General features: G+C 33.5%; 2 protein-coding genes across 2 annotated transcripts; both read right to left on the reverse strand.

Moving 5' to 3' along the window:
- Nucleotides 1-2,470: 2,470 nt before the first annotated feature.
- Nucleotides 2,471-5,058, reverse strand: LOC149184785 (WAT1-related protein At5g47470-like). Its single transcript, XM_089417705.1, has 7 exons — nucleotides 4,705-5,058; nucleotides 4,526-4,591; nucleotides 4,311-4,427; nucleotides 3,676-3,955; nucleotides 3,397-3,558; nucleotides 3,133-3,284; nucleotides 2,471-2,881 (listed from the first exon to the last, which is right to left on the reverse strand). The coding sequence occupies exons 1-7, from the start codon at nucleotides 4,917-4,919 to the stop codon at nucleotides 2,698-2,700; spliced, it is 1,176 nt and encodes a 391-aa protein (XP_089273831.1). The 5' UTR covers nucleotides 4,920-5,058; the 3' UTR covers nucleotides 2,471-2,697.
- An 8,924-nt stretch (nucleotides 5,059-13,982) lies between these two features.
- On the reverse strand, nucleotides 13,983-16,521 carry LOC149184786 (WAT1-related protein At5g47470-like). Its single transcript, XM_089417704.1, has 7 exons — nucleotides 16,108-16,521; nucleotides 15,929-15,994; nucleotides 15,714-15,830; nucleotides 15,079-15,358; nucleotides 14,800-14,961; nucleotides 14,536-14,687; nucleotides 13,983-14,283 (listed from the first exon to the last, which is right to left on the reverse strand). Exons 1-7 carry the CDS (start codon nucleotides 16,320-16,322, stop codon nucleotides 14,097-14,099), a joined length of 1,179 nt encoding a protein of 392 aa, XP_089273830.1. The 5' UTR covers nucleotides 16,323-16,521; the 3' UTR covers nucleotides 13,983-14,096.
- Nucleotides 16,522-22,425: the final 5,904 nt, after the last annotated feature.

Genomic DNA, 22,425 nt, shown 5'->3' on the forward strand with positions numbered 1-22,425 from the left:
ATTAATTTTTCTTTAAAGGATGATGTTTTAAATTCCCGTGCTCATATCCTCTTCTTCTACATATCAACTCAAATTCATCTTCCCTCTTTTGAAAGGAAAAGGAGTATGATGGTTAGCTAGGGGAGGAGCCTTCAGAGTAGAGGAATGGGGTATTTATACATGAGTGGGAGAGTGGATTTTTAATCCACAATCCTTACTATATCGATATTTTCTATTAATACTTTTGGCTATGAAATTTGAATAGGGGTGATCGTGTCGCTTCATCCTTTAGTAGATGGGGCAAAGGAAACTACACTAGGTCCTTTTGCTACTTCCTACTAAATTTCATAAATACTATGTTTTCTCTCTCAGAATGTAATAATGAAGGAGGAAACCATAACATAATCCTATAAGACAATGTTAAGGGATCTGCGATGTCTGTTTGTTATAAGTTTAGCCTTTTAATTTTTAAAAGGTTTAGATACTATGCATTCAATCTTGTTAATATTAGTGTATATCTCATGATCCAAAACAATACTAAAATATATACTGGTAAATATATACTTTATCTCTAGATCCAATAGTATATATTAGATTAAGTAAATCATAGCATATACCAAATTAATTAATCTACTTTTGAGTTCCTATTAATAATATTCAACAATTTTACTATGTTGATCATCTTATATGCCCCATAAGATCTCCTTAGGCATATATCATATATACAAATGCTATGTCATGTCTAGGTTAAAGACATTTGATTTCAAGGTTCCAGATGTTTTATTGTGAGTGTTCCATGCAATTTCAAACCAAGATTCTCATTTGTGTATTATGGTCATTTTGTTTGCTTCCCTATGAAAATATGTGAATTTTTTAACATAACTATGTTATTTAAGGATAATATTTTAATCAAACCTTTATTGGAAAAAGGTTAATTTATTATTAAAACATCATTCTTGAAGTACAAAATTTTAAACATAACATTCCTTGAAGAAAAGCATTAAGACCCAAAATGTAAAAAAATCTGTCTCACGGGTAAAGAGAGATCCAAATTTCAACCCTACACAATAGACTTGTGACACAAGCAAAGCTAAGACGAAACATGGCATGACATAATGGCTTGATTTGTGGGCAAGCGAGCAACCATAACATTGGCATGACCCATGACTATTGATTTGTATGTTAGCTATTTGATTTTATCATTAAAGGTTGGCATGACCCATGACTATTGATTTGTATGTTAGCTATTTGATTTATCATTAATTTCAACCACTATTTTGTTTTACTATTAGTTTCTCTATCAACTATTATTTAGTAGTTTTTTGAGTTTACATTTGTGTTTTACCATTGATTTGTTTATAAAATATTATTTAGTGACATTTTTGTTTTACATTTATGTCTTACTATGGATTTGTTTGTTAACTATTATTTAGTAACTTTTTTATTTGGCTTTCTAAGATTACAACAAAGTGTTCCATGCACATGGTCAACAATGGGACGAAAGTATAAGTCAAAGACATTTACTACTGCAATTTGCATTCTAGCTAGTAAGCTTTCAAGTTTATCTTATCTAAAATATATTCACTATTTCAACAATTTGTATATCTCTTATATTTTTAATGTTATATTTATGTTGATAAGTATGTCTATTTTGGAATAGATATTCCAGAATTTGAATTTAATTGTCAATAGTTATTAAGTGGATGAATATTTTAGAGTATTCTTAGTAGCATACACAAATCAAAGATTGAGATTTATCTCCAAAATAATTATGACATTTTATCTCTTTTACGTAAAAAATGGCATACCAATAAATGTCATATTAAGTGAGTTATGGTTTTTTTGGCATGGGGGATTGATAAGGCATGGTATTGTAACAAAACCTATTTACAAATGAGAAATCTCCATATAAAATGAGAGTAAATTTCCATGGTTAAGGATTTTGTTATATATCTATATATATATATATATATATATATATATATATATATATATATATAATTGATAATAATAATAATTTAAAATAAAATTATAATTTAATTAGTTTTGTGATTTTTTTAATTTTAGCAATGTGAAGTAAATGTTTTGATGTTTATTTTAAATTGATGTTTATTCATATTTAACAGCCATTTAATTTATATAACTTTAGTAAGTTTTTTTTTAATTTATAAAATATAAATTACGAGTGGGTGGTCCAATGTGTTTGTGCTTTTTAATTGCACCTTTCAAAATCTGTAAAATTTGTCCATCTATAGTTTTCTATCGCATGCTCTTGTCTCAGACTCAGGGAACCACAGGTTTCCACTATATGTACCTAACAGGGTTTTTGCTTATATTGCCTCAATATAAATATATCGCTTTTTCTTCTGAAAAAATATAACTTCCTAGATTTCAATGTAATTATTTTACATCTCAATTCTTTGATAACAATTTATTAGCTACCTACAAATTTCTCAACCACCACTGTCACTGGTGACCACTTTCTATGTAGCTATATTAGCATTTGTTTATCAAGATAATTTTTAATGGAATTGTCAAAATAACCAAACTTTTCGAGAGCTAGCAAGCTCTTACAAGCATATGCATGAATACTTCACCCCGAGGTCAAACATGTGTGTTGTATACAAAACCAAAAATACAAACGAGGTCTTACATATCCACCCCACTATATTTTTTAGTTAGTGACATTATAAACAAAAGCCCTCATTTGGAGATTGGTCAGCGTAGCAGAGGTACTTTCACATCCAATACTTGGGAAGAAGAAGGATGCTCATAATGTTCATCTGCGGTGTGTAGATCCTCTTCCTTCTGTGGAGATGTTGTGATGTGGGTAACACTGTCCTTGGATTTGCCCCATAGAACAAGGTAGAGACCACCGAATATAAGAAGTACACCCATCATACTGTTACAATATGCCAAGTCAACACTGAGTGAAATTATTTTCTTAATTTGTAAACACAGTACTTTCCTGGTCACCAAAATAAATAAGTATATGAACATCATATTATTATTTCAACCTGTGAGGCAGAAGTTTTTTTACTGAAGCAAAAGTTTTGGCATCATATGCCACTTAAAGCTGCCTCTGCAACCCAGATATGTATATAATCAATAAGATTGCATATCCATTGAAAATCTGAAAATCTAACCACTTACCTTCCCAGATGCAGTGTGTCTCCCAGAAACAAAGATGATAAGATTGCCGAGAACACAGTAGACACTGGGCTGAATATTGAAACGAATAGAGGCCCTCGTTTCTGCATACACCAGAATTGCAATGCAAGTCCGAGTCCATTGCGGATGATTCCCTGTGAAATTAAATCCTTAATAAATCAGCAACAAGGTCCTGCATTCTCATTCTCAGATTACGTGATTGGGGGATGTAAAAACTTGGGAAAGAGGATCAACATGTAGACTTACTGCAAATACAAAAGCGAAGATCACGCTCCTATCTAGTACCCATGATGTTGGCTTCATTCCTCTGTCCAGAACCGTTATTAGGACAGCAGTTTGAATGGAGCCTAGAATGGCAGTAATCGATGATTGGGATAATGGGGCCGGATACTTCTTCACTGTCTCAGCCTGTAAATGAAATTATATAATCAAAGACTTAGTACAAATTGGGTGGGGATCTATGACAGGTCAAATAACAGAAAGGGTTATTGGACATTAATTTAATATGTCAGGAGGTGAGAATACCTGCAAAATCATGGCAGTGGATAAAATAATCACTGCTGAAACGAGATAAATACACCCTTTAATCTGTTTGCCCGAATCTCCATTTTCTTCACGGAGAAATCCAACAAGGATATTTTCCATTGAGTGCAGTGCATTAGGGTCAGAAACTGAATGTGAAAGCCCAAGTTGGCTTAAAGCAGGACCTCGCAGGAAACTCATTGCCATTGCTCCACTCACACAAACTAGAGTTCCCACAATTTTGGATCTGCTGCCAACGCACCTAATGTCTACTTTCTCCATGCTACACAGTTCACAATCACATTTAACCCACAAGGGTTTTCTATTGTTATCATTTCTACCTCTTTAGTGAATGCTAGAGTATGTTTCCAGTTTAGTTCTGTTACCGTGTTAATTTGGAAATTAGCATGCACATAGTAGAGAATTTTTAATTTCTAAAACCTGTAATCCATGGGAAGGTAGAGAATGTTTAATTTCTAAAACCTGTAAGCTCATGGGAAGTCAGAAAATGTTTAATTTCTGAAACCTGTAAGCTCATGGGAAGGTAGAGAATGTTTAATTTCTGTAAGCTGTAAACTTATGGTAAAATTCATAGCGAGTGATAGGGGAACAAATGAGTTAGAAATGCGAATACCAACCCTAAAGCCCATGCCATAACGAAAATAATGGCGGGAACCAAGTTGGGCATTGCGGAAGCGAAGGCAGGGGACGTATCCTTTAATCCCATAAGCTTGAACGCTTGAAATCCACAGACTCTGTAACAAAATCTTTATGAGAATCGTATAACAATTCTATTTATATAGCAATAACAGTAATTGGGATGCAGAATGTTGACTTCAAATACTCAACCTACCTCCCAAGAGACAGCAGAAAGAACTGTCCAAACAGAGTTAAACTCACAGTTGTTGGCCGCTTTCTCCTGCATTCCTCAGATGAAACCATGGATTTGAAATGTTAGGAATCAAAACAATACTCAGCACTGCAGATATGTAAAGAAAGGCCAGTGACATGAAACAATGCCCACATACATACTTTTCAAGAAAGAGGGCAAATGGTGTAAGCACTAGTGCCCCCATCGCGTTGGAATAAACAATGAAAGCCAGAGGGTTCAGCCCCTTTGACAATTCCTTCCCTACAAGAACATTATTCACTGCATAACTACTCTGCAGGCCCAGCAAGGAGGCATAGATACCCAACACTTCCAGACTGAAGAAAGGGCGTTTGTCACTGTACATCTTCGATTGCATCTTCTTCAATTCAATTCCCCCCTCCTAAATTTTCACATTACAGATCACAAGCAAAGCTGCTTCTTTTTAGGGCTGATATTCCTAAGTTCCCGGAATGAAGGATTTTAAGGGCTGATATTCCTACTAGCTGCAGCATAGCAATACTGATAATTTTGGACTCCTAAAACAGTTAACTCCTACACATCGTTTTCAAGGTATCACGCATGATTTTGAGAAAAAACCAAAAGCAAAAAGCTTTTCAAATAGCTTCACTGAATTTGGCAGGCTGTTTTAGTTATAATAAAAATGATTGTTTTTTAAGTGTTATAATTTAGTTGTCAAATTTGTAGTGGGATCTTGATCATTTTTGTTATTCATAAGTAAATTTATTATTGTTATTTAAGAAAAATCATGTCAATTCAGTAATAATTGGTGGTGAGGGCCAAGCTTTTAGTCTGGCTAAATATCTCTAAACCTTGGACCATCAATTTCTGATGTAGGAACATCTCATATTTAATTTTATGTAATTATTTAATCAAAAAATTTAAGATTTTCTAGAATTAATGAGTCATTCTAGAATTAATTAAGAGATAGAGAAATTAGGATAGAATCCTTAAGAGATAGAGAAATTAGGATAGAATCCTAAAATTGAGAAGATAGCTCTCAACTTCCACCAATATTTAGGAAGAAATTTCTCCGGAAGAGATTGGATAGACTTCTCAATAAATAGTCGGATAATCTTTTTAAAAAATCAAGTTTAAGAGTTTTGATTTAATTAAAGCTTTAAGTATGATTTAATCCAAATTTGACAGCGCTGCACCATTTTGGTATTAGAGCCAACGTGAAATTGATGAGAGTGGCTGTGTGAAGGCATGGAGAATGTTGACTGCACGAGCATGTATGTTAAGTGGACAAGCTGCATGAATCTGTTTGAGGCTGACGTTACAGATTGGATTCTTGGAATTCATATATTATTTCTCTACCCTGTGTTGAAAATCGATTTGATGTGAACACTGAGCAGGCCATTGAGCCATCCTAAGCCCTGGAGCTGTGGAACGTTGGAGCACCAGACCTGCGTAAATTTGTTGGGTCACCTGTTTGAGGACCTGCGCCAGCGTTATAGGTAGGAGCACAAGCTTTGCTTATTGACCAATGTATGGTGGAGGAAGATTACCCAACCTGTAAGGAGTAATCCGTGTCTGGTATGAAACAGTTTTGTAAATGCAGCAGGTTAAACAGAGAGAGCAGATTTTCCAACGGCTATATTTGACTAGGAAACAGCTATATTGGACCGGAAAATTTGACTGATAAACGGCTAAATTTGACTTGTCAACTCCACTTGACCCGGGGAGAGGAAAAGTTATTAATGTTTTAAAAGTTATGGAAATTTTAGTTATATTTTGAAAAATTTCGGTAGGGATTTCTATAAAGGAGTTGTCTTTAGTACGACTTTTTGGAGATTCTAGTGATGGAATCCGGCGGGAAAAATTGAGATTAAATCTTGATTTGTATTATTTAAAATGGATTTTTAACTGCATATTTGGATTCAGCACCCTGAAAAACCTTGGGATGCTTTGATTGTACAGAAATTAGCTATCAAACTTGCGATTTCAATAAATTGCTGCCGGATTTTGACCGGAAAAACCCACCGGAAAAGCTTCCAAAAAGTCTCTTTAAAGACAACTCCTTTTCGGTAAATCTAAGTAAAAGTCATTTAAATTCATAATTTTAAGTGTTATAGGCGTTTTTAATGGTCCTGAACCTATTTCCACCATAACTATAAGATTTTTTGAAAATAATTTGCCCAGATTCCAACCAATTTTGAGCCACAACCTTTATCTAGATTACAGATTCACTTAATATACTTACGTGACTGTTTAGACCGGAATTAAATTCAAAAGTACAGGGCTACAGCACCCAAGGATGTCAGCTTGTGCAATGGACCCTATTTGATTACAATGCAGTGCGGTGAATGAATATATATATCTGATTACACCTTAGAAGATGTAAAAATATTTTAGTCTTACACTCAATTATAAATAAAATATTTAGATGTTAATGTGAAATAATAAAATTTATATCAATTTTTAAAAATAAAATAATTAAAAGTCTAGAAAATAAATATATTTCTAGTTTTAAATGTGGAAGATGTATAATTTTTATACTCGTTGAAAATATTTCAATATCAGATTTAGATAAACTATTTAAATATCCATACTATTATATATATGAAAGAATATATATATATATATATATCTATCTATATATATATATATATATATATATATATATATATAAAGTAAAAAAAAAAACAATTATTTCTTAACAAGAATTCCTAATAAAAATAATAAAAGGGAGGTGTGCAATTCTTTCAATTCTTTATATAAAATTAATATGTAGCATTTAAAAAATATTAATAATAAATAATAAATAGATTATAAAGAAATTATTTCAATCATTTTGGCTCTACAAAATAAATGTAAATATGGAAAACCCCTTTTAGATTTGAACATTTGACTTCCAAAAAAAACAAATGTTAGTAACCATTAGTTAAATTTTTATTATTTCAAAAAATGTAATATACTTAAGATATGTTATTACATTTATGATCATAATTTAATAAATAAGTATTAGGTAACAGTAGTCATATGACAATTATTATGTAATATAATCATTAGTATGTAACACTGATTAGTTATAGAACAATTATTACATGATATTTATTTAGTGCAATATATAATATTCTTATAATGTACCTTAGGTATACTACATAAACCTTCTTCAAATTTAAGAAGATTACTTAAATTTGATGACATTTTTTTAAATCACTAGGAAAAATAGTCCTTTTGTAGTTTTTTCAATTAGAAAGTGTTTATTATGAGGGATATGCCTTCTACTTAAATTTTGAATGGGTTCCTATATTTTCAAAAGTTTATCCACATAAAATCTGAGGAACCTTAAATTTGATTTGACCATTGGGTTGGGCATCACCTAATAGACTAGGCCTTTCTTAAAAGCCTGTGCATTTCTCTAGATTTTAACTAACTAATTATGCATCTAAAAGATGAATAACAAATTACAAGAGTCATCCTTCCCATTGGATAATAGACGCTCTTTTGTGAAATTCCTCAGGTGCAGCCTAAGCAACATATATGCATCCTCCTAAAAGTAACAACAATAGCAGAAAGTAGAAACAAAGACATGAAGATTATCCATAACAACAGAGCTATTGATGTAATGAAATAACCAAATCCACATCCAATGTATGAACAAAAAGGAAATAATCCTGCAGTAAACATGTAGCAGAAAGCAACATCAAGAGAAAGCCGCAAAAATAAAAAATGCTAAGGGCCAAAAAGCAGGAGGCCCAACTCAAAAATGGATCAGGAGAAGAGTTAGTAAGTGATCTGTCCCAAGTGAAGAAGAGAGACTGAGATGAATTCCTGGAAGTGGATCGAGCCCAGCGAGGTAGAACATCCACTTTTGGACAAAATTTTAGCTTCCTTATTGTGCTCACGATAGATGTGAGAGAAGGAAATCTGAAGGAATGATTGAGATAGAGTTTTGATCCGCTATTGCTAGGAGAGAAGATTTGGATTCTGAAGTTTACATCGATTGTTGGCCCATTCGATAATAACTTTAGAGTCCCCAAAGATGGCAATGCTTGTCAATCCAATCCATGAAGCACAATAGAGAGTGCCTCATAAGGCAAGAAACTCGGCCCTAGCATCCGAACCCTTTCCACCAAACCAAAGGAATATGAAGAGGTGATCAGGCTCTAAATAAATGATCATTCTACAGCCACATGACCCAAAGGAACTAGCTTCGTCAAAGAATCCAACTGGAAAGGAAGACCAAATAGCAAAGGAGGAGCGAGAAGGGCGAGGAGAAGGGAAGGGCTCAGGAGAAAATTCTTTAAAGTAGGCCATGATCAAAGAGTTGGTTCTATAGACAGAAGGCTGGGAGGAATCAAAGATTAGTGCATTACATGCTCTCCAGATGACCCATAAGATAAAAAATGGAAGGGTCCTGAGGGATTTATGCACAAAAAAAAAATGATGGAGGTAGTTAGGGATGTGATCCTAGATTAGGACAACTGCAGGTTCTAGGAGGCTGAGGAATTCAAATATATTTGTAAAACATAAAGATGCAACTGACTTAAATGAATTGTTATGTGTTCCCTTTAACATACATAAAATTGTCTAGAGGTGAGAATCCGTCCCACTAGAGTGTGTTAAAGCGAAATGGAACCATATATTTCTTCGTCATTTTTTAATAGTTGATTCTATTCTAATTTTATTATAATTGGTTATATTTTTATAAAAGGGCAACCCTTATCTCGGTTCTCTGAACCTACATACATTTATGCTCGGGCCCACTGTTTACAAAGAAAAAGCCTGCATACAGTTAAAAGACAAATATGAAGATCATATCAAATTACTTTACCATGTGACATAAAATCTAAAAGGATTTAGTATTGAAAAACACAGTAAAAACCTAAAATGCACAGTAAAGGTAAAAAGAACACAGTAAAGGTTACTCAGTAGGGTCAAAGGATATTCACAGAGGTTAAAAAGTATCAGATGAAAGATCAAATGAAGGAGTCAACCAGCGTAAAGGATACAAACAATCAAGCAGTTTAAAGGGCAAAATATCAGACAATAAAGCCAACACAACCTAAATAAAAGGGACAGCAAGAAGCAGTTCAATAAGCCAACACAACCTAAATAAAAGGGACAGCAAGAAGCAGTTCAATAGCTGCCCCTATCTTCTTGCATGAAGATCTTTCCTTTCCTAGAATAAATCTTAATCAGTTTTAGGATATTTTCTTAGTTTCATTATTGTATAAATAACTCTCTTCTCAAGTTGTTAAGGGTTCGAAGTTTAGGATTCATTGTTCATCGCTTGTTAAGTTGTGACTGTTCATTCTACTTTGAACCTAGTTGCACCTTTAAAGGAAGCTTTTTTAGACACTTGAAGTTGTCAATTATTGTAAAGTATTATAAGGGTTTTAAAAAGCATACAATATTCAAAGGAAATTTTTGTTAGTTTTTAATGGTTGGGTAGCATTAGGCAGGGGTTATAGTCTCGACTTTGATTAGAGACGCTAAGGAACACTAGATCTCTAGAACCAAAAAAACGTTTTAGGATAAAACACCTAGAGATGGCTCAATTAAGTTAATTAGTCAGTAATTAAATATTTCCTAAGTCTAACTTAGGAAAAATGATTAATTAACAGGAATTAATTAAGAAAGGTGATATTTCTCTAGAAACTCAAATGGATTAACTTAGATATGATCTTAGCCATTAATGACAATTTAATTATGGTTGTTGGTGAGCCAACACGAGATTATAAGAGGAGGTTGATGGGGTTGGAGAAAAACATACTTGAGAGCGAGTTTCCATGGCAGATCGATTTTCTAGAGAGCAACATTCAACCGGAAGAATTCGACCCAAAAGGAAGCAGGAGCAAGAGGGAGATCAGTAGCATATTTCTTGAGGTGGAATCCAAATCCAGAAGAGTCTGATGAAAGGGACAAATTTTCCTCAGGAAGCTATGCAAGGGCGTCGCAGGGGGGCTTCAAATGAGATTTCAATTCAACTAGAGGAGGAGTTGATTTAGTTGTTGAGGGCCGAGATAAATTCCATGAGGCCAAGCGACCCACTCCCAAGGGTAGAGACAGGTAGTAGGATTCAGCGTTTTCCAGAGGCAGTGTGAATTAGCTTGTGAAAAGGCAACGTAAAGGTTCACGCAAGGGAATTTCGTGTAACCCAGTTTTGCCATATTTCATAGCAAAATCAATTGTGGTGTTGAGGTGGTGTTGAGGTATTGGTCTCACAAATATTTTTCCAGTATTTATCTCATATTGGATTGCTATATTAAGCATCCAAATTGTACTCATAATTTTCGCTGCTGCATAGTAATAAAACCCTCATCTACTGCACTAGTTTTCCCACATTGGATTTTTTCGAGGACAATTGTCTAAAAATAACGGTGTCATATATTTTGTGTGTGTGCTTTATATTTCTAATTTTTTAACATTTTTATTTTCCGCTGCATTTTATTGTGAAGAAATTGTCGTGTGATTAATTCGTTATTTTGTCGTAACAAAATAAAGTGCATAATTAATCCAATTAGAAGAATTAATTCTAGTTGTGTCATTAATTAATACTGTCGTCGTTGGATCTATGAAGTAAATGTTAACTGTTGAGCATGGGAACATGTTGTTTTAGTGAGTTGTCTCCAAAAAAAAAAAAGAGGGATGACAAGTGTGTTGAGCGTTGGAACGATTTTACTCCTATAATCTTCCAAAGTCGAGTGTGCAACTTGAACAGTTAACACTTCACACTTAAGATGGAAACATGGTGTTTCTTAAAATGTCAACCATGAAAGTTTTGGGTATAATTTTGTTAAAATATCGAAGTTTGTAATGATTTGATATAGCTTTGAGAAAATTAGGTTCCTTTACAAACTAAAACACATTTATCCTATAGAATTTGGGCCTATCATCTTAGAAAAAAATTACATTAGTGATTTTTTTGGAAAATGTGATGGAATTAGCCCATTGGTGAAATTTAATTTCCTAAAATTTCTCCTAGTAAATTTTGGTTGAAGCTTCTTTCCATGTAAGCCATCCACTACTAGGTTGGTTTGTTCTTTCTATTTTTGGAGACTTAAGTTCATTCATCTTATTGATCTTGGAATGGAGTTGTTAGTTTCCTCAATTCTTTGTGATCGCTTTTCATTGTGTTATTATTAATTTTTCTTTAAAGGATGATGTTTTAAATTCCCATGCTCATATCCTCTTCTTCTACATATCAACTCAAATTCATCTTCCCTCTTTTGAAAGGAAAAGGAGTATGATGGTTAGCTAGGGGAGGAGCCTTCAGAGTAGAGGAATGGGGTATATATACATGAGTGGGAGAGTGGATTTTTAATCCACAATCGTTACTATATCGATACTTTCTATTAATACTTTTGGCTATGATTTTTGAATAGGGTGATCATGTCGCTTCATCCTTTAGTAGATGGGGCAAGGGAAACTACACTTAGGTCCTTTTGCTACTTCCTACTAAATTTCATAAATACTATGTTTTCTCTCTCAGAATGTAATAATGAAGGAGGAAACCATAACATAATCCTATAAGACAATGTTAAGGGATCTGCGATGTCTGTTTGTTATAAGTTTAGCCTTTTAATTTTTAAAAGGTTTAGATACTATGCATTCAATCTTGTTAATATTAGTGTATATCTCATGATCCAAAACAATACTAAAATATATACTGGTAAATATATACTTTATCTTTAGATCCAATAGTATATATTAGATTAAGTAAATCATAACATATACCAAATTAATTAATCTACTTTTGAGTTCCTATTAATAATATTCTACAATTTTACTATGTTGATCATCTTATATGCCCCATAAGATCTCCTTAGGCATATATCATGTATACAAATGCTATGTCATGTCTAGGTTAAGGACATTTGATTTCAAGGTTCCAGATGTTTTATTGTGAGTGTTCCATGCAATTTCAAACCAAGATTCTCATTTCTGTGTTATGGTCATTTTGTTTGCTTCCCTATGAAAATATGTGAATTTTTTTAACATAACTATGTTATTGAAGGATAATATTTTAATCAAACCTTTATTGGCAAAAGGTTAATTTATTATTAAAACATCATTCTTGAAGGACAAAATTTTAAACATAGCATTCCTTGACGAAAGGCATTAAGACCCAAAATGTAAATTTTTTTTGTCTCACGGGTAAAGATAAATGCAAATTTCAACCCTGCACAATAGACTTGTGACACAAGCAAAGCTAAGACGAAACATGGCATGACATAATGACTTGATTTGTGGGCAAGCGAGCAACCATAAGTTGGCATGACCGATGACCATTGATTTGTATGTTAGCTATTTGATTTTATCATTAAAAGTTGGCAAGACCCATGACTATTGATGTGTATGTTAGCTATTTGATTTATCATTAATTTCAACCACTGTTTTGTTTTACTTTTATGTCTTACTATTAGTTTCTCTATCAACTATTATTTAGTGGTTTTTTGGGTTTATATTTGTGTTTTACCGTTGATTTGTTTATAAAATATTATTTAGTGACATTTTTGCTTTACATATGTCTTACTATTGATTTGTTTGTTAACTATTATTTAGTAACTTTTTTATTTGGCTTTCTAAGATTACAACAAAGTGTTCCATGCACATGGTCAACAATAGGACGAAAGTATAAGTCAAAGACATTTACTACTGCAATTTGCATTCTAGCTAGTAAGCTTTCAAGTTTATCTTATCTAAAATATATTCACTATTTCAACAATTTGTATATCTCTTATATTTTTAATGTTATATTTATGTTGATAAGTATGTCTATTTTGGAATAGATATTCCAGAATTTGAATTTAATTATCAATAGTTATTAAGTGGATGAATATTTTAGAGTATTCTTAGTAGTATACACAAATCAAAGATTGAGATTTATTTCCAAAATAATTATGACATTTTATCTCTTTTAATTAAAAAATGGCATACCAATAAATGTCATATTAAGTGAGTTATGGTTTTTGCATGGGGATTGATAAGTCATGGTACTGTAACAAAACCTATTTACAAATGAGAAATCTCCATAATAAAATGAGAATAAATTTCCATGATTAAGAATTTTGTTAAAAAAAAAAAAAATTAAAAATTATAATTGATAATAATAATAATTTAAAATAAAATTATAATTTAATTAGTTTTGTGATTTTTTTTATTTTAGGAATGTGAAGTAAATGTTTTGATGTTTATTCACATTTAACAGCCATTTAATTTATATAACTCTAATAAAAAAAATTTTATTTATAAAATATAAATTACCAAGTTTAAATATAGTTATTTTACATCTCAATTCTTTGATAACAATTTATTAGCTACCTACGGATTTCTCAACTACCACTGTCACTGGTGAGCACTTTCTATGTAGCTATATTAGCACTTGTTTATCAAGATAATTTTTAATGGAATTGTCAGAAGAGCTAGCAAGCTCTTACATGCATATGTATGAATACTTCACCCAGAGGTCAAACATGTGTGTTGTCTACAAAACCAAAAAACAAACGAGGTCTTACATATCCACCACACTATATTTTTTAGTTAGTGACATTATAAACAAAAGCCCTCGTTTGAAGATTGGTCAGCGTAGCAGAGGTACTTTCACATCCAATACTTGGGAAGAAGAAGGATGCTCATATTGTTCTTCATCTGCGGTTTGTAGATCCTCTTCCTTCTGTGGAGATATTGTGATGTGGGTAACACTGTCCTTGGATTTGCCCCATAGAACAAGGTAGAGACCACCGAATATAAGAAGTACACCCATCATACTGTTACAATATGCCAAGTAAACACTGAGTGAAATTATTTTCTTAATTTGTAAACACAGTACTTTCCTGGTCACCAAAATAAATAAGTACATGAACACCATATTATTATTTCAACCTGTGAGACAGAATTTTTTTTTATTGAAGCAAAAGTTTGGGCATCATATGCCACTTAAAGCTGCCTCTGCAACCCAGATATGTATATAATCAATAAGATTGCATATCCATTGAAAATCTGAAAATCTAACCACTTACCTTCCCAGATGCAGTGTGTCTCCCAGAAACAAAGATGATAAGATTGCCGAGAACACAGTAGACACAGGGCTGAATATTGAAACGAATACAGGCCCTCGTTTCTGCATACACCACAATTGCAATGCAAGTCCGAGTCCATTGCAGGTGATTCCCTGTGAAATTAAATCCTTAATAAATCAGCAACAAGGTCCTGCATTCTCATTCTCAGATTACGTGATTGGGGGATCTTAAAACTTGGGAAAGAGGATCAACATTTAGACTTACTGCAAAGACAACAGCGAAGATCCCGCTCCTATCTAGTACCCATGATGTTGGCTTCATTCCTCTGTCCAGAACCGTTATTAGGACAGCAGTTTGAATGGAGCCTAGAATGGCAGTAATCGATGATTGGGATAATGGGGCCGGATACTTCTTCACTGTCTCAGCCTGTACATGAAATTATATAATCAAAGACTTAGTAGAAATTGGGTGGGGATGTATGACAGTTAAAATAACAGAAAGGGTTATTGGACACTAATTTAATATGTCAGGAGGTGAGAATACCTGCAGAATCATGGCAGTGGACAAAATAGTCACTGCTGAAACGAGATAAATAGACCCTTTAATCTGTTTGCCCGAATCTCCATTTTCTTTACGGAGAAACCCAACAAGAATATTTTCCATTGAGTGCAGTGCATTAGGGTCAGAAACTGAATGTGAAGGCCCAAGTTGGCTTAAAGCAGGACCTCGCAGGAAACTCATTGCCATTGCTCCAGTCACACAAACCAGAGTTCCCACAATGTTGGATCTGCTGCCAACGCACTTAATGTCTACTTTCTCCATGCTACACAGTTCACAATCACATTTAACCCACAAGGGTTTTCTATTGTTATCATTTCTACCTCTTTAGTGAATGCTAGAGTATGTTTCCAGTTTACTTCTGTTACCGTGTTAATTTGGAAATTAGCATGCACATAGTAGAGAATGTTTAATTTCTAGAACCTGTAATCCATGGGAAGGTAGAAAATGTTTAATTTCTAAAACCTGTAAGCCCATGGGAAGTCAGAAAATGTTTAATTTCTGAAACCTGTAAGCTCATGGGAAGGTAGAGAATATTTAATTTCTGTAAGCTGTAAACTTATGGTAAAATTTATAGCGAGTGATAGGGGAACAAATGAGTTAGAAATGCGAATACCAACCCCAAAGCCCATGCCATCACGAAAATAATGGCGGGAGCCAAGTTGGGCATTGCGGAAGCGAAGGCAGGGGACGTATCCTTTAATCCCATAAGCATGAACGCTTGAAATCCACAGACTCTGTAACAAAATCTTTATGAGAATCTTATCCCAATTCTATTTGTATAGCAATAACAGTAATTGGGATGCAGAATGTTGACTTCAAATACTCAACTTACCTCCCAAGAGACAGCAGAAAGAACTGTCCAAACAGAGTTAAACTCACAGTTGCTGGCCGCTTTCTCCTGCATTCCTCAGATGAAACCATGGATTTGAAACGTTAGGAATCAAAACAATACTCAGCACTGCAGATATGTAAAGAAAGGCCAATGAAATGAAACAATGCCCACATACGTACTTTTCAAGAAAGAGGGCAAATGGTGTAAGCACTAGTACCCCCATCGCGTTGGAATAAACAATGAAAGCCAGAAGGTTCAGCCCCTTTGACAATTCCTTCCCTACAAGAACATTGTTCACTGCATAACTACTCTGCAGGCCCAGCAAGGAGGCATAGATACCCAACACTTCCAGACTGAAGAAAGGGCGTTTGTCACTGTACATCTTCGATTGCATCTTCTTCAATTAAAATCCCCCTCCTAAATTTTCATATTACAGATCACAAGCAAAGCTGCTGCTTTTAAGAAAGAGTTAGAATCTAACTCCCTGCAAGTCAAGGTCCCGGAATGAAGGATTTTAAGGCTGATATTCCTACTAGCTGCAGCATAGCAGTACTGATAATTGTGGACTCCTAAAACAGTTAACTCCTACACAATGTTTTGAAGGTATCGCGCATGATTTTGAGAAAAATCCAAAACCAAAAAGCTTTTCAAATATAGTTTTACTGAATTTGGCAGGCTGTTTTAGTTATAATAAAAATGATTTTTTTTAAAGTGTTATAATTTAGTTGTTAAATCTGTAGTAGGATAGTGATCATTTTTATTATTTATAAGTTAATTTATAACTGTTATTTAAGGAAAATCATGTTAATTTAGTGAAAATTGATGGTGAGGGGGTAAGCTTTTAGTCTGGTTAAATATCTTTAAACCTTGGACCATTAATCTGTGATGCAGGAGCATCTCATATTTAATTTTATGTAATTATTTAATTAAAAATTTAAGATTTTTTAAAATTAGTGAGTCATTCTAGAATTAATTAAAAGATAGGGAAATTAAGATAAAATGCTGAAATTGAAAAGATAGCTCTCAACTTCCTCCAAATATTTAAGAAAAAATTTCTATAGACGAAATTACACTTCTCTCCTCTAAATAAATAATCATATAATCTTATGAGGAAATCAGGTTTGAGAATTTTGATTTAATTAAAGCTTTAGAGTATGATTTAATTTAATAATTTTTTTGGGTCCAAATTTGAGAGCGCTGCACCATTTTGGTATTAGAGCCAACGTGAAATTGATAAGAGTGGCTGTGTGAAGGCATGGAGAATGTTGACTGGACGAGCATGGATGTTAAGTGGACAAGCTGCATGAATCTGTTTGAGGCTGACGTTACAGATTGGATTCTTGGAATTCTTATATTATTTCTCTACCCTGTGTTGAAAATCGATTTGATGTGAACACTGAGAAGGCCTTTGAGCCACCCTGAGCCCTGGAGCTGTGGAACGTTGGAGCACCAGACTTGCGTAAATTTGTTGGTTCACTTGTTTGAAGACTTGATTGAGCCGAAATCACATTGTAATATTTTTGTTGACGTGTTTAGAGTGTGGTTCATCATCAGGGCAAGTTGAAGAACCAGATCATGGCTATAGGTTAAATAGGGAGAGCAGATCTTCCAATGGCTATATTTGACTAGGAAATAGCTATATTGGACCAGGAAATTTCATTGAGAAACAGCTAAATTTGAATTGTCAACTCGACTGGACTGAGGGAGAGGAAAAGTTATTAATGTTTTAAAAGTTATGGAAATTTTAGTTATATTTTGAAAAATTTCGGTAAAGATTTTTGTTAATCTAAGTAAAAGTCATTTAAATTCATAATTTTAAGTGTTTTACACGTTTTAATGGTCCTAATCTATTTCCACCATAATTATAAAAAATTTTGAAAAAATTTACCCAAATTCCAGTCAATTTTGACCCACAACCTTTATCTAAATTACAGATTCACTTAACATACTTAAGTGACTGTTTAGACCCACTTTTCCGTCTCCGTTTATAGAGACGGAAGTTGATATTCACTATAGGAATTGTTTATCAGAAAACTTTTACAACCAAAAGCTGTGTTATGTCTGACATCTGTCGTTGTCTCAGCGCTATTCAGGAGACCGCTGGAGTCATGGAATTAAATTCAAAAGTAGAGGGCTACAGTAACCACCAATGCCAGCTTGTGCAATGGAATAAATGCACAACAAAATAGTTAACGCATTGAAATTACCTAAAAATAAATTACGTTGTTGGCTCATTCACCGCACTGCGTGTAAGACAATTAATTTGTTTTTAACTAGCATTTGCACCAGATGTTGCAAAGAAAACGCCGTAAGGCATAGAGTGTGGAAGAATAGGGACATGTGAATGGGCATTGTTGAAAGCAAGGGTGGATAATAATGAGTTGCAATTGAAATTGTTAGTTATGTGTATGCTGAATATAGATATTTTTTAAATAATAGTGTGTAGAAGAATAGTGACATGTGAATGGACATTGTTGAAAGCAACGGTGGATGATATTGAGTTACACTTGAAACTATTAGTTATGTGTTTTGAATATGGATAAGTAATAGTAGTGTGTGGAAGAATAGAAACATGTGAATGGACATTCTTGAAAGCAAGGGTGGATGATAATGAGTTATAGCCAATGTCATATAGAGGTTATCCATTATTCATGTAGCAGTTGTTGTTTATGTGAACATGTTTTTGTATATTATTTTAAGTTTTTTGTTTTGTATTTAGAGATTTTGTTTTTCCATATGTTACATATTTAAGAATGAATTGTCACTTTTAAAGAGGGCACACAAGGTTGCTAGCTGTCACAAAATATTCCACTGACTATAAATATGATTTTATTTGTTGTATAATTCGATTTACCATCATGCGAGTAAAAATTAAATGTCCTTTTCCTACTACGTGGTTCTGTCAACTAGGGGTTTCCAAAAATACAAGTGAATGCCATCAAACTCCTCACTAAAATCAAACTCTCGGTGAAATTTTCGTAGATATAGGGATGCACAAATTCCTTAACTTGCCAAAACTCTATTAAAATGACATTTTTCTCTACTAACTTCATATGAGATTTCGTGAACTTTATTTTGGATAAAAATTTGACTGTGTTTTTAATATCCCAATTCATGTTCTGTAACACTCACTTTTAAAGGCTTGAAATGCAAATTATGGTTCAAGCCACAACTTTATAAGGAACATATGCACAGAACATGCTTAGGACAACCAATGCAAATTATATTTGCATTATTTAGCAAATCCTGCTTAGTAGAAACACTTGTGATAGCTATCAAATTTCCAATTTGTCTATCTTCAACTAAACCCCTCTGACAATACTGAGATTGCCCAAGAAAGAGCAACTAGAATGAAATAACAAGTTGAAATATCATCGAAAATCTATACCTCTGATTGTATATGATGGCAGAAACGTATCATAAAGATACACTTTTGTCAAAGATAGTTAAAAATAATGCTAGAAAGTAGCAACCATAAGCTTAACTGACAACCTCTGCCCACTCATTTCCATTCAAATCCCATGGCAGCAAGGCCTAAAGTGCCTACCAATAAAAAAATTGCTTCGATGAAATAAGTTGAAAAAGACCCCATCCGACAACATACGATACGAATACTATCTTCCCCTGCCTGTCACAAACCAAAAAAGGCCACATATCATATACAATAAATGTAAATGTGTCAGCTGAGGGAACCAATTACCCAATATTATAGATCAAGTCCTAACAAAACTCCAAAAAAAGGCCACATATCATATACAGTAAATGTGTCTGAGAGACCCAATTACCCAGTATTACAGATGAAGTCCTAACACAACTCCATTGTTCTACGTGCTGGGTAGAATAGGAATGGTCACTGCACCAAACCCCTTTTTCTTGAGTACAATATATCCATTATAGTAAGTTTTAGATTAAATTTAAAACATGTTAATTAAATTTTAATATGAAATTTTAATGGTTATGAAGATGAAGCATTAATAATATGATTCCTTTCTAAAAAATTGTTTATAATTTTGTTAATATAAAAGTGAAAAATTAATATAATAAATTGAATTAAATTGTTTTATTATTATTATTATTTTAATTTAATGTTTCGTTATGCATACTAAATATTTTTTTCATATAAAACTAAATTTTAAATGTTTACTCATTTACAAATACTACAACACATACCCCTTTTTCGGATTGATGTTTATGAGTAGTAGGCCAAAACTTGCCAAATGCTTCAATTTCTTTTCCAAAATTTCAGAGATGCCTATTTGAAAACCCTTGATATATCAGTGTTTGATCTGAACAGGTTTCGAACATACTGGTTGTTGGGTTATAGAGATTTTTGTAAATTGCTACCAAGCAAGGAAGAAGTCAAAAGCAGATTGGTATTAAAACCATGGCTGCAGCTCAAGGACTTGTGTTCTTGTCCCCAAATAAGACACTGCAACTGACATATGAGGGTGAGTTTTATGAGGTACTCATAGCAAAAGCCCAGCTCTCCGTTATAGCAGAAAAAGGGGGCATACCCTCATCTACAGATACTGTAAAGCAAACGTAGCCACATTTTGAATATTGCTACAGGGGCTTAGAGCACACTATATTGCAGGCTGTAAAGACTCCGCATTCAAAACAAAATGGAAAGATAAGATGAGAAAAATATTGGATCATAAAGCAATAGAGAGTATAGTGGAAGCATGGGATCCTTATAGTTATTGTTGGTCCTCCTTAAGCCTTGCTAGGATTGGTGGCTTAGGCAAGAAGAGTGATTTTCTAGGTATCATTTTCATTTTGTTGCTCCTATGGGGCTTCTTAGATTCAGAATTTGAAGGGACCCAACATGGGAAAAGTGTTGTTTGGTGGCTTGCCTGTAACACATGAACTGGTACTTAGCCCCAGACAACTCAAGAGTGTACAAATTTCGAAGGACAAAGGATAAAAAGGAGTTACTATTAGAATTTAAAATACCCTCTTAAAAAACTCTACCTGGGATTTCTTGAAAATTTTAATTTACCAGGCTCTTCATTTCATCAAAAGATAAGAGCATTAGTGTAAAAGAAGGATTGAAACTGAAAAGTAATGAACTGTTATCATTTTTTTCCATTCTACCAGCGTCACAAAACATGTATGTACTAGTTCACTCTAAATGATGCATGATTTATTGCAGAGATGGTAAAAAACTCAATGCTCATTTCTTTTGATCTCACCGGAAATTCGCATTTTAAAATCTTCTAAATCTATTAAAATAGTAACAATATTACAAAATTATATCCTATTTTCCAGTGATTAGGAACTTTACGGCCCTAAAAGCTTTATTATGAGTAAAATATTATGTTTTCATTGTCTTCTAATAGTTTTGTGTGAACAAACTCCAAATTTCTTGCACCATTCCGACTTGAACTAAATGTGCAGGTGGTATATGGTAGGTAGACAGAGTAAACCTGCAATTGTTTTGGAGAAATATGTAGAGCTTGTCAATCAGTAATCCTTCAAAAGGACCAGTGCTCTTATTAGTCTTCAATGTGATTTTTCCTAGAACATACACAACCCTTGTATTCTTTGCCAATTCAAGCTACTGCAATTCCTCATCTACAGAGTAGTTACTTTCTACCAATGTATTTCTGCTTGCATAACTTCTGTCATGTGAGGAGGAATGAGTTCCTCTGAGCTTGAGATAGTCTTTTATGCTTTCAACAACCTGGTTGATAAATTCAGATCCTTCAATGTTTGGGGCATCTTTGTAGCCATATTGGGCTATGCATTTATATACACTCTTTGGCTCTAGTTTTCCAACTAAAAATCTCTCCGAAAAAATCATTGTCTTGACTGGAATCATTCTTATGATGACAATGACAAGAACTTCATGCAGAGACCCCACATTCTTTTCATAATGTTCAATAATCGATGGTAAGCCAAAAATAAGGTCACTGTAGAAGAAACAAGTTCCTGGTACATGTGAATTCACTCGGGTAACCAATCCATTCAAAATTTCTATGCTGAGTTTTCTTCGTGCTAAATTTTTATACTTTTTCTGCCTTCCATATTTCCAAGAGAAGATTATGGTCAAAAAATTAGGAAGGGACACCAAATTCCTTGTGGAAACTTATTCAATATAGATGATAGATAAACGCCTTCAAAGATAGCAAAAAAATAGAATGAAGGGTAGTATAAGAAAAACATGTATGTTCAAAACCACAAGCATGACCAAGGTTACTATGCACATTGTAATGAACATAACCCCAACAACTGCAACCCCTGCACCACCAAACACCTAAAATTATCCTTGGAAACTCAAAAGCATCCATAAGAAATACCAAATTCTATTGTCAAATATAAATTTGGATATTCTTACCATGTGCATTACCAATTTGTGTTCCATCCCAGAATCCTACGATAATTGCAATGTAGATAACCATGAGAACATAGTTAACTTCAGGTGAATAGATTTGACCCTCGTAATTTTGGGAGGTATGCAAAATCTTCACTCGAGGGAAGCAGCTAAGAGCCATGGA

This window comes from Pinus tabuliformis, chromosome 3_2 (assembly GCF_031772625.1).
Source record: "Pinus tabuliformis cultivar Carrire ecotype Pingquan chromosome 3_2, CPIR1, whole genome shotgun sequence".
In the NCBI taxonomy this organism is placed as follows: Eukaryota; Viridiplantae; Streptophyta; class Pinopsida; order Pinales; family Pinaceae; genus Pinus; species Pinus tabuliformis.

What these genes read in the sequence shown, in the direction of transcription:
- LOC149184785 (XM_089417705.1), bottom strand. Translation starts at nt 4,919, where the DNA reads ATGCAATCGAAGATGTACAGTGACAAACGCCCTTTCTTCAGTCTGGAA. An exon ending in TTTCTGCTGTCTCTTGGGAG is followed by an intron (nt 4,428 to 4,525) that starts GTAGGTTGAGTA and finishes ATTTTGTTACAG; the next exon opens with AGTCTGTGGATTTCAAGCGT. An exon ending in GACACACTGCATCTGGGAAG is followed by an intron (nt 2,882 to 3,132) that starts GTAAGTGGTTAG and finishes ATATTGTAACAG; the next exon opens with TATGATGGGTGTACTTCTTA.
- LOC149184786 (XM_089417704.1), bottom strand. Translation starts at nt 16,322, where the DNA reads ATGCAATCGAAGATGTACAGTGACAAACGCCCTTTCTTCAGTCTGGAA. An exon ending in GTGATGGCATGGGCTTTGGG is followed by an intron (nt 15,359 to 15,713) that starts GTTGGTATTCGC and finishes TGAACTGTGTAG; the next exon opens with CATGGAGAAAGTAGACATTA. An exon ending in TCTTCGCTGTTGTCTTTGCA is followed by an intron (nt 14,688 to 14,799) that starts GTAAGTCTAAAT and finishes TTAATTTCACAG; the next exon opens with GGAATCACCTGCAATGGACT.